General features: G+C 36.8%; 1 protein-coding gene across 13 annotated transcripts in view; it reads left to right on the top strand.

Annotated features, from left to right (window-relative positions):
• The window catches only part of Luc7l2 (LUC7 like 2, pre-mRNA splicing factor), a 54,918-nt gene extending 42,905 nt beyond the window's left edge, over positions 1-12,013 (top strand). For 9 of the 13 annotated variants that reach the window (XM_034519231.2, XM_076913517.1, XM_076913518.1 and 6 more), the window contains 3 exons: positions 2,964-2,993; positions 6,200-6,391; positions 10,735-12,013. In XM_034519231.2, the coding sequence (XP_034375122.1) occupies positions 2,964-2,993; positions 6,200-6,391; positions 10,735-10,912 (400 nt within the window). In that variant the 3' untranslated portion in view covers positions 10,913-12,013. Of the gene's footprint in view, positions 1-2,963; positions 2,994-6,199; positions 9,874-10,734 lie in introns of those variants that run through there. The other 4 variants (XM_034519233.2, XM_076913521.1, XM_076913515.1 and 1 more) reach the window with 2 other exon arrangements.
• The last annotated feature ends 216 nt before the right edge of the window (positions 12,014-12,229 follow it).

Raw genomic sequence — 12,229 nt, 5'->3', positions numbered from 1 at the left:
CAACCAACATGCCCAGACAGGGAGCCCCAAGAGCACTATTTTTAAAAGTTGAAGCTCAGGTCTTCACCCCAGTTTCCCTGGTGGTCTCATAAACCAATCCTGGTCTTCAAGGCCTCAATTTCTTTTGATTGCAAAGTATAATCTTATTGGAGAAATTTTTAGCTAGGAATGGTGGTTCATACCTGTTATCTTAGCTTAAGAAACTGAAGTAGAAGGACCTGCAGCTTTGAGACTAGCTTAATCTGTGTAGTATGTAAGTTACAAAGTGAGTTCTCATTCTCTCTCCCAAAAATAAAAAAAAAACAGGTGTGGTTGTTCATATTTGTAATTTTTTTTTTTTAAGATTTATTTTATGTATATGAGTACACCATTGCTCTCTTCAGACATACCAGAAGAGGGCATCAGATGGTTGTGAGCCACCATGTGGTTGCTGGGAATTGAACTTAGGACCTTTGGAAGAGCAGTCAGTGCTCTTAACCGCTGAGCCATCTTTACAGCCCCATATCTGTAATCTTAGCACTCAGGAAAGTACCTAGTTTAAAGCCATCCTATCCTGGCTTGTAGTGTAAAACTACTTTTAAAAAAAAAAGAAATAAGTGCTCTGAGATTGTGATGTCGAGGAAGTACCATAACTGTTAAAAAAGTTATAAAATAGTATAAATTTATACAATCTGAGTTTCTAACTGCTCCTGAAATAATGAACTAAAAAAGTGCATCACTTACTTGCTGTTTATATGCTAGGTTCTGCCTTAGTTTATCTGATCTATGTTAGTTAGGTTTTCATTGCTACTAAAAAATACTTGAGGAAACAGCTTAAAAATATTTATTTTGACTTGTGAACTCATAAGTTTCAGCACATGCTTGCTCGCCTCATTGCTGTGGGCCTGTGTTTGAGGCAGAACATCATGGCACCTGAAAGATACGATGGGCCATGATAGAGAAAAGCTGCTTATTTCAAGATAGGCACGCACAAAACGTTTTTAGGTCAGGTCCAGGGATTATATGCACCCTTCAAAGAACCTACTTCTTTGAACTGGGTCGCACCTGCTGGTTTCTGTAACTTAACAACAATACTGTCAAATTAAGAATCTGTCAGTAGGGGCTGGAGAAATTGCTAAGAACATTTGCTGTTCTTTGAGGAGACCTAAGTTCATTTGCCAGCAGCCACATTGAGCAGTTCACAGCTGCCTGTGACTCCCAACTCTAACATCTGGCCTGCATGAGTATCCACAAGCTTGCAAATATACATGCATACATTATTAAAATTTATTAGTAGATTATTTATCTATTAGGTAATATTAGGTAAGAATACTTATGATCCAATTAGCTCTGGATGATTATACCGGTTGGGGACCAGTTCATCAGTACATGAACTTTTGGAGGACATTTCAAACTTAATCACATTTATATTGCTGTTCCTCTTTTACAAATGGTAGATTAAACTAAGGTAGGATATAAAACTTTCCCCTGGTTGCACAGACAGTTGAATGAATAGAACCACAGTTAAGACAGCCCAAAGCATACTTTAAAACACGCTTGACATTATATATATGTAGACCGCCTACCCAACTCGGCAGGCAAAGATGCGGCTGGCTAAGATGGTGCCTGCCTAGGCCTCTGGTAGTAACTAACAGTGCACTGCACATGTGCAAATCAGTTTGGCTCCAACCCCTCCCAGGCAGGATATGCTAATGTGGTATGCTAATGAAGCACTGCAATTTGACCAATCGTGCACCTCCATGATCTACCTCCATGCGCTCTCCCCCCCCCCCCCCCCTGAGGGTATATAAGCAGCCTGTTCTGGGCATTCAAGGTCTCTCCCTGAAATCTAAAAGAGCACTTCTACAATAAAGGCTGTTGAGAAGGGTCCAGTTTGTCGCGTCTTCCTCGATGGGCGAGACATATATACATTCGTACCACAAAATAAGCTGCTGCAGTGTTGTACTAATCATGGAATTGGAATTGTTTATTTGAGTACTGACATTGTACTGGGAAATGTGAAGAGTTTGCTGTATAATATAATCTGGGGCTGAGTCATTTGGAGGTTGGAGAAATGGCCCAGTAGTTTTAAGAGCAGCACCCACATGGTTGCTTACAACCATTCATAACTCTAGTTCTGAGGAAGCAGTGTCTTCTGACCTCACACATGCACATGGTTACCATACATATACACATATAAGCAAGCATACATTTAAAAAAAAACATGGTTAACATATAGGCAAACACATTTTAAAAAAAATATGAAGGAATATAATCATTTTGGGGGCTGGAGAGATGGTTTTAGTGATTGAGAAGATGTACCTGTACTTCCAGAGGACCTGAGTCTAGGTACTAGCATCCACATTGGACAGGTAACTATTTTTTGTGACTCTAGTCTCAGGGGGTCCAATGCTTCTAACCTTTTAAGTCATGCACACCAAGTTCACATGCACGCACATACAATTAGAAATACTAATTTTTTTATATTCTAATTTTCTGTTTTTTTTTTTAATAAAGAATATAATTTGCGTAAGTGGACAAAGATGTAAGTTTGACATCATTTTTCTAGGACTGTAGTTTGAAGTTTAGGTTCAAAATGGGCATTTTACATCTTGAAACATTTTTCTTTGTTTCCAGAAGAGAAAAGCAGTGTAAAAGCTATTAAAAAAAATAGTCTGTTTTTGTTTTAGTTTAGGAAGTAGGTTTTGGAGAATTAAGTTTTTATTATAAGCACACAATTTCAGTCACCAGAAGCAAATTCTTTTCTAAGCCAGGTGACTAGTTGAAGAAATTTCTGTGACAAGGCAGGAAATTTTGTAGAGTTTTGTTGTTTTGTTGGGAAAGCCTCTCATTCAAGTACATGCCTTATTTTTATACAAGTAACACATAAAGTCAGAACTCAAGAAAAATGTCATTTAGCAGCACATTGTGCCAGTTAAAAAATTTTAGTCACTTTTTTCTAAAAGTAGATATTCTTTTTTTAGGTCCCGATCACATAGCAAGAATCCCAAAAGGTAGGTACTATAGAAGATGGATAAAATAGTGAAGCTGCATTTTTCAAATGTATTTTTTTTATACATGATATATCTTTTAACTTCCAGTGAGAATTAATAAATTACTGGTGATTTAGCCAGGTGGTGGTGGTGGTGGTGGTGTGTGATTTTAATCCCAGAACTCAGGAGTCAGGAGTAGGTGTATCTCTGAGTTCTAGGCTAGCCTGATATACAGAGCGAGTTCCAGGACAGCTAGGGCTACACAGAGAAACCCTGTCTCAAACAAACAAAATACCACCACTGACTCTTTGGTAGTTCAGATTTGAGCATTGTAATTGAAGAGTAACTGCTCAGAATATATGCAGAACTACTACTTTTATCAAAGTAGAATTGTACATACCGCTCTGAGCAAGCAAAAAATACTTCTCTTTTGCTTAAAAAAAAAAAAAAAAACCTTTCAGAAATACAAACAAAATTTAGTTTGAATTTTGAATTGAATTCTATTTGAATTAAGAATTCCCTGCAGGGCGATGGCCTTTAATCCCAGCACTTGGGAGGCAGAGATAGGTGGATTTCTGAGTTCTAGGCTAGCCTGGTCTACAGAGTGAGTTCCAGGACAGCCAGGGCTACACAGAGAAACCCTATCTCGAAAAACCAAAAAAAAAAATAAAAAAATAAAAAAATAAAAATAAAAAATCCCTAACATACCTGTTGGAAATTCAAATAGCCATCTACTTGGGTTTTTGCTGTTGTTGTAGTATGGGATTTGTTTGGGTTGTTTTTATTTGTTTGTTTGGTGGGTTTTTTTTTTTTTTTTTTTTTTTTTTGCCTTGTTGAGCCAACTTTGTAGCCCTGTTTGGCTCCAGTTTGTTTTCTGGAACTTGTGTGCCTTTCCTCTTTGGACTTGTTAGGAAAGATTGCAGGCATGCGGATTTCTGAGTTCGAGGCCAGCCTGGTCTATACAGAGTGAGTTCCAGGACAGCCAAGACTACACAGAGAAACCCTGTCTTGAAAAACAAACAAATGAAAACAAAACAAGGCCATCCTTGACTTTTAAAAATTTAAATTCAAATTTTTTAAAAATCTAAAAAATTGTTTAGAGAAGAAAATTATAAAATATTTACAAACAAATTATATCACTTGTTTTTGAAGTTAGAAAATACTATATATTAATAGTAACTTAATGTTTTATATTATTGAGGTATAATTTATCCATTTTAAATTTGGAACTAATTATCAACACAATCCAACTTAAAGCAGTTTCTGTGGGTTTTTGTTTGTTTGTTTGTTTTGTTTTGTTTTTTCCCCTTTTTTGCCATGTTCTAGCTATAGTATCCCAGGCTATTCCTTCACCTCCTAAATTCTGGTTTTTTGTTTTTTGTTTTTTTGTTTGTTTTTCGAGACAGGGTTTCTCTGTGTAGCCCTGGCTGTCCTGGAACTCACTCTGTAGACCAGGCTGGCCTCCAACTCAGAAATCCGCCTGCCTCTGCCTCCCAAGCGCTGAGATTAAAGGCGTGAGCCACCACCACCTGGCCTAAATTCTGGTTCACAAGTACACATAACCCACATCTTCACTTCTGTCACAGTTAAAGTGACTTTAAGCCAAATAGTAAACTTCTTATCTTGTTTTCCCTCACATATTTCTGTTCTATTTATGCTATCTCCATTCTCATATCACACACACACACATTCATGTTTTTATAAAATGCTCGCCTGATTTTTTTCTGTTGTTTATATGTTTTTTGTTTGTTTACACTGTAATTTTTGGCTTACCATTGGCGTTCAGAACTTGAGTGATCAAAATATAATTCAGAGAAAGGGTGATTTTTTTCCTTAAAATATTCTTTATCATTCTTTCTCTTAATATGATTTATTTTTATTTGAGAGTACATGCCAGGTGTATTTGGGGGCTGGAGAGGGAATGCCCTTGGAAACCAGGGGAGTGTTTAGGTTCCCTGGAACTAGAATTATGGATGGAATTATATGCTACCTCCAGTACATGTTGGAAACTGAACTTGTGTTGTAGAAGAGTAGCAAGCACTCTTAACTTGCTGAGCTTTCTCCAGCCCCCTAAAGTTTTTAAGTATGCTTAAAAAAAAAAAGTAAAAAATTTAAAAATTGATATAAAATTATAATACTGATTGTTGCCTTAATTTTTCTTTCATATTCCTGATAAAACTTAAAAGGGGGCTGGAGAGATGGTTCAGTGGTTAAGAGCACTGACTGCTCTTCCAGAGGTTCTGAGTTCAATTCCCAGCAACCACATGGTGTCTCACAACCATCTGTAATGGGATCTGATGCCCTCTTCTGGTGTGAGAGTGACAGTGTACATGAAATAAATGCTTCTTAAAAGGATCTCACTATGTATATGTAGTCCTGGCTGGGCTGGCCTCATTCATTTTTCACAATTTTAATCCTTTTCTATTTCTATTAGTGTGTGTGTGTGTGTGTGTGTGTGTGTGTGTGTGTGTGTGTGTATGTGTGTGTATGTGTGTATGTGTGTGTGTGTGTATCTGTGTGTGTGTGTGTGTGTATCTGTGTATCTGTGTATCTGTGTTTTATGAAGGCCAAAATAGGGTTTTGGTATTATCCCTTATGGCCCCTGTCTGGGATTTGTGCTTCCTTGGCTGTGGTGTAAACGTACACTTGTCTATCCTCTGCCTTCAGAGCTGGCATTTACAGGTCTGTGCTGCGGTACTCTAATACTCAAGGTTGTGCTACATGCCCTTTTAATCACTGAGCTTTCTTTTTTTTCTTTTTCTCTATTAATGTGTTTGGATCCTATTAACCCCTTGGATGATAAGCAAATTCTGTACCACTGAGCTACATCCCTAGTTTACCAACATAAATGTATACATTATTGGTTGACTTCTGAGAATTGGCACTCTTGTTTTTTATTTTGATATCTTAGTATTTAGCGAATAACTTATTAGCAGTTTATTTCCATTGCACATATAGTTTATTTAGAATAGAATTGCCATGAAGTGCAGCTATTGAAGAATAACTTCTCAGTACTGGCAAGATGGCTCAGCTAGTTAAAAGTACCTGCTACCTAGCCCTGATAACCTGAGTTCAATTCCTTGGGAACCACATTGTAGGAGACTCCCAAAAGTTTGTCCTGAGCTACGCTTATGTTCTGTGATGTGCAGGCGCAAAGACATTTTAGAAGGAAAAAATTTTAAATGAGATTTGTAGTACTAACAATGAAATAAATTATTTTCTTGTAGATCTAGATCCAGAGAGCATCGCAGACACCGATCTCGCTCCATGTCTCGAGAACGCAAGAGGAGGACTCGATCCAAGTCTCGTGAGAAACGCCATCGCCACAGGTCCCGGTCCAGCAGCCGCAGCCGCAGCCGCAGCCACCAGAGAAGTCGGCACAGTTCAAGAGATAGGAGCAGAGAGCGATCCAAGAGGAGGTACTGAAGTGCCGATCAGAGGATACGGAGCTACCTTTATGTTTTAGCCTTTTGTTTATTATGTTACTTATGCTTAGATTATTGGTTTGAAACTTGCACCTGATATATTGATATGTACTCAATTGTAGGTGTATACATTTTTTTCTGATTGTATGGGTAGTTCATGCAAAGTTAATGCATGAGCCAGAGTAAGAAATTGAAGCCAGTATGTGCAGAGGTTATTGCTTTTCTTTACTTGGAATGTTGGGGAGGTGGGAGGGGGGCTGATAAAAACTATTTTATAGGCAAATAATTTTAGGTACCAATACTCTTGAGGGTTGTGGGGTTTTTTGTTTGTTTTTCAACATGTGTTAACAAATAGGGACTCTGAGAAGTCCTTTCATTAAAAGCATTGTTTAGCTTTGTTTGCCTGTTTTCCACACTTTGGTGCACTTCTAAAGAGCAAACAGATTCTACTATGTTGTTTAATCTACAATATAAATCATACATTTTCATGTTCACCTTTAGTGTAATGGGAAGATTCTGAGTTTAGAGGAAGCTACAACACCTTAGTATAGCAGGAAGCTTCAAAAGATGTAAGGAGAGCAGACACTGGACCTGATTATCTAGTGACAGCTAACAAAGGGTTAATATGTTGTAGAGCTATTAAGTCCCCAAAACTCAGGTCACATGCTAATCCTATGGAACATAAATTATACGTAAAATTATTTGACAACTATTCTTAGGTAAATATAATAGAAAAACTTGGAGTCCCTAGTTAATAGTCTTACATTTTCTGTGGTTTACTTCACATAAATTAAACCCACAGAAAGCCGGCAAAATCTTTGTTTTAAACTGAATTACCCATTCCCTGAAATCACAAGCTGAGTTTCTTTTTCTTTTTTTTTCCCCCCCGAGACAGGGTTTCTCTGTGTAGTCCTGGCTGTCCTGGAACTCACTCTGTAGACCAGGCTGGCCTCGAACTCAGAAATCCGCCTGCCTCTGCCTCCCAAGTGCTGGGATTAAAGGCGTGCGCTACCACCGCCCAGCACAAGCTGAGTTTCTTAATAGGCATTCAATCAGCATTTTATTTTGTATATTTCTGTCTATGTTCTAAGTAGCCCTTAAATTGATTTTAACTAGGTAGGGGTGTGTGTGTGTGTGTGTGTGTGTGTGTGTAGAGGGTTTGCGAGGGGAGGTCAGGAGGCCAAGCTCTTGTAGCTCAAATTGGCTTCCTATTCATCCTTTAGGCTCAGCTTCCTCTTGAGTGCTGGGATTACAGGCATATGACACCTTGCCTGGCTTTACAAATTAGATACTTTCCTCTGTGCTAGGCTTGTTAAAAAAAAATAGCAAGGTAATAATAGTGTATATAAACAACCATTTTCATGTTGCTCTGTGGAGTTTTCTGCGTGGGAAAACACTTGGCCACAGATCATAAAGTGATAAACTGAATATCTGTAGGGTAAATGAATAAATGACATAAATTTAGATAAGGAAAAATTTCAAAGATTTTTTAAAAAATGGTTTTAGATAATGGATCAGGCTTAAATAACTGGTTGTAATGAAACAAGTAGGAAATTTCTGTAGGCTTCTTACATTTCAAAACTGAGTTTGTCCTCAGTGCAGTTGCCAGAAACAAACACTTTTTTTTTTTTTTTGTAACATTCTTTATGATTCTAAATCTGCACACTAAATCTTAGAATCGGGCAGTTTAGGTGATAAAGGATCTGTATGATTCTTGTGTTGATTTGCCCAGCTGTCATTTTTCTGCTGTTTATCTTACCTGTCTTTACTGGTGATGGAGAAGGGAGGGATGGATGGGGGAGTCTTGTCCTATCATTGTGTCATCCTGAGGCTTCCTGAACTTGTGAAGTTTATTTATATAGGAAAACTTCCCACCATATTCAGCATGTTTAAAAGAGGATTATTTTTGTAAAACTATTAAAAATTTTGCTTTTCTCAAGAGTATTTCATATCCTTGAATTCAAATTACTTTTAAAACATTGTTTTTAACAAAAAAGTAAATGATTGCTATTTGTTATTTCAAATATATAACATCAAATTATTGGTATATATGTGAGTTTAGTTTTTGATGGTAAAAAGAATACATTAAAAGTCTTGACATTTTGCTGTTTTCTTACCCTTGCTGTGAAGTACTTATCTCTGCTACTACAAGTGGGTTGTCTATATGAACCTTGTCTTGGCAACAGTTCCCACAGGTCAGTGAGGACCTCAGCAACTTTGTGCTTTTTGGGGTATTCTGTCATGTGATACAGACTTCAAAGTCAGACTACTTGGGTTCGGAATTCTTTGCCAAATAATTTAATTACATCCCATTTGTTTTTCCGTTATTTCATTAAATAGAGGTAATAGGAATATTTGGCCTCTTGGGCTTTCACTAGTAACATGTAACAAACGGCATATATGAGGATATTCGTAATCTTGTACAAACACTAGTCTACGTCTTTGTTCTTTTTCAGTTATCACTGACCTCAGGGACTTGCCAGCATCTAATGTCATTGTGTTAGTGATCATTTCCATCATTAATAGAATCTTTGAAGATGGCTCGTGTAGACTTGGAATGTGGTTTTTTTGTCTTGTAAAATGCTTGTTAAGCAGGAGCTCCTGAAATGATGACTTTTGAGGGGCTGAGGCACAAGAGACTTGCCACAAATTGAGGCCAGCCTGGGCTAGGGAGAGACATCCTGATTCAGAAAACAAAAGGGGAAAAAGGCTTATATAACTTCAAGTAGAATGCTCGAAATTGGTGTTGAATCTCTGTTGCCATAGTTTTTTTTTTATTATGACAGAGTACTTGAAAACAATTTATGAGAAGGAAGGAATTTCTTTTAGCTCACACTTTTATGAAGTGAAAATGAGACTTCAGTTCATGGCCACTTTTGAATTGCTTTTAGGCCCATGCCTAACCAGAACACCATGGCATGGAGCCTGTAATAGAGTCAAGTGACTCATCTTATGGCAGAGGAAATAGAGGACAAGGGACCAGGTACAAGTTATAATAAAATACACCCCTCTTGATCTGTTTCCTCTTGCCAGAAACCACTGCCTAATGGCTGTTTAGCAATGAACTTGCAGTGGTTTAATTCATTAGTTGTTCCATCTTTATGAGCTAACCACCATTTTCTGTAGCACCATCACCAGTTTCAAGTCTTCAACAACAGTACATGAGCCTTTTAGACTGTTTTATATTCAAACTACAATACTCTCCTTATCTATATTTTTCAAACTGGTTATAGTAGTATTTTTTATCTTGCCTTATGTTTTTCTGAAAGTATTGCATTTTCTGGGTTAGTAGCATGCAAACATAGCATTTGATCCAAGTTTAAACTCTAACTTTAAAAAGAAAAGTATTATGCAGGACTTGCCAGTGCCTCTCTTCATAATTCTAAACGTTGATTGAGATAAATTAAACATAAATGTGTAGACATTCTGTATCACCTGTAAAGAACTAAATAAATGTAATATTTGTTGTTAATTCATTTTAGGTGTTGAAAAGTATATATTCTATGCTAATCAATATAGTTAGATTCTACATAATGTGCTTGTGTTTTTGTTTTTTTTCTGGTTGCATTTCTGATACGAGGGTGTTTTGTTTATGTACCTTTCTTTGAAGATGGGGTGAGAATGGAGATAGTAGTATTAGGAGCAGTTAGGATTTTATTATAGTATGATCATTTTTTGGTTTTAATGAATTCACTCAGAGTGTAGCAGATTTTTAAATTAGCAAATGGTTATTTAAAGCCATATTATTGAGTAGTTCTCTTACCAAGTTTGCAACATACTGCCTGTAGGACAAATGTGGCTGAAACCTGTTTCTGTAAAACCAGAAAGCTGTCTATGGTTCTGCATTTTTTTTTTTTCACTTTTAAAGTTGATAGAGAAAAGAACGACTCCTATACCCTGAGCTTGTGTGTGATTTACAACACCTCAAATCCTTATTGTTTGTCATTTAGCACAAAAGAGATGACTGCTATACACATTCATTGGTTTCCATCCAATTTGGAATCTTGATACTTTTCACTTATAAAAGCAATTATGATTATATATTGTTTTTATACTTAATGCCAATTTATTAATTGAAGAAACTTTATGATTATCTCTGAAATACTAAGAATATATTGTTTAGGCCCTTTTACCTTTAGCTATATGGCTATTTGTTGTTCCCAATTGTATTTTGGTGCCCTTATCAGCTGTAGTAGGACTCTCTTCTATAAGGAACTCTTGTCTCAGATGTATTCTTATCTATTTCTTCAGCTATCAGAAACTTAATATTGATCCTATTCTTTCATTGGATTTTGGGTGTCCCAACATATTTTGCTCCTCAAATTAATATTTTTCAGATCCTCAAAAGAAAGATTCAGAGACCAAGACTTAGCATCACGTGACAGAGACAGGAGTTCAAGAGACAGATCACCTCGTGACCGAGATCGAAAAGATAAGAAGCGGTCCTATGAGAGTGCTAATGGCAGATCAGAAGACAGGAGGAGCTCTGAAGAGCGTGAAGCAGGGGAGATCTAACTAGCTGTGTACATATCTTCAATCCTTTAGCTTCCTATGGAGTATTCCATGTATGCTATTGTTTAGTTTACAGCTGTTCAGGGGGGCAGTGAACAGTTCTAGACACCAATCCAGTCAGCCTAGATGTATAGTATCTAATGATCTGAACTGAACCTGTTTTCCTTGATAAAGCATAAAACTACATCCATAGTTTTTTGTGAACCTGAACATAACAGTTCATATGAGATACTGTTCTCTATTCTTTCAAGTTAGGAGTGATAGTGAATGAATTGTGTTAATGCCTTGCAGTTTTTGAACATTAGTAAAATACTGTCTTCCTTTTTATTCCAAACAGCAACAGCTTTAGGAATTTTTTCTTTATAATTCTTCTTCCTTTGACTGTTGTATCTTCTAATACCTGTGCCTCCAACTGTAAGGGAAAAGGGTGAAGGGAAGCAGTATAACTTCTTTTCTAAGGTTCTGTTCACACTGGTTATTAGTTGGTTAACAGTTGAGCTTCTCTACTAGCCGTGTGCTGGAGAAAGTTAAATATGGGGCTGTCTTGTTTGGGGCCTTTTATTAGAGTTGGAAGTTGAACAGCTATTGCATTACATACTTTTGCTTTTATATTGAAACTTTGAAATCAGACTTGTCTTGATTTTTTTTTTTTTCTGGTTAAACTGCTGTGTTCAGTATATCGAGGGGGGATGGGGGCAGGGACTGTTTCATAATAACACTTGTTTTGTGTGTGTGTGTGTATGTATGTGGAGTTTAAAGACTATATACTCTTAACTGTAAAAAAATAAAATGAAAAGAATCACCACCACCACTGTAACTTGTTTAGTAAGTTGTCACTAGAACTATTTGCTGTGGGTATTTTCCTCTATATTGTAACATCCTTAACAGTGCTTTCTATACAAGGCACCAAAGGAAGTAAATATTTAACTGTGGATTCCAGGTGAAGTGTTGTTCCACCCAAATCTTTTGTTGACTATACTATACTACTTTAAAGCTGTATTTAACAGCTTCTGTAAGGAAAGATTGGACTTGTAGAAGCAACTAAGAGTTGCTCGGTTTGTATTTCTTAATTGCTAAGCCTGAATAAAAACAATATATAACTAACATATTGAAACCAGCAGTTCTGCATTAAAGATGTGATTACCTAAGACTAACTACCTAGTATATACCAAACACCTTTTGTTCTTCTAGAATATAGGGGAAGTAATATATTAACTAGTAAAGTTAATATAAAGATCACTTTTTGGAGGGTAAGATCTCATGTAGTGCAAGCTGACCTGGAATTCACTGTGCAACTGGGTATGACTTTGAACTCCTGAC

This window comes from Arvicanthis niloticus, chromosome 15, assembly GCF_011762505.2.
Source record: "Arvicanthis niloticus isolate mArvNil1 chromosome 15, mArvNil1.pat.X, whole genome shotgun sequence".
In the NCBI taxonomy this organism is placed as follows: domain Eukaryota; kingdom Metazoa; phylum Chordata; class Mammalia; order Rodentia; family Muridae; genus Arvicanthis; species Arvicanthis niloticus.
This window is presented reverse-complemented; position numbering and strand designations above follow the sequence as displayed.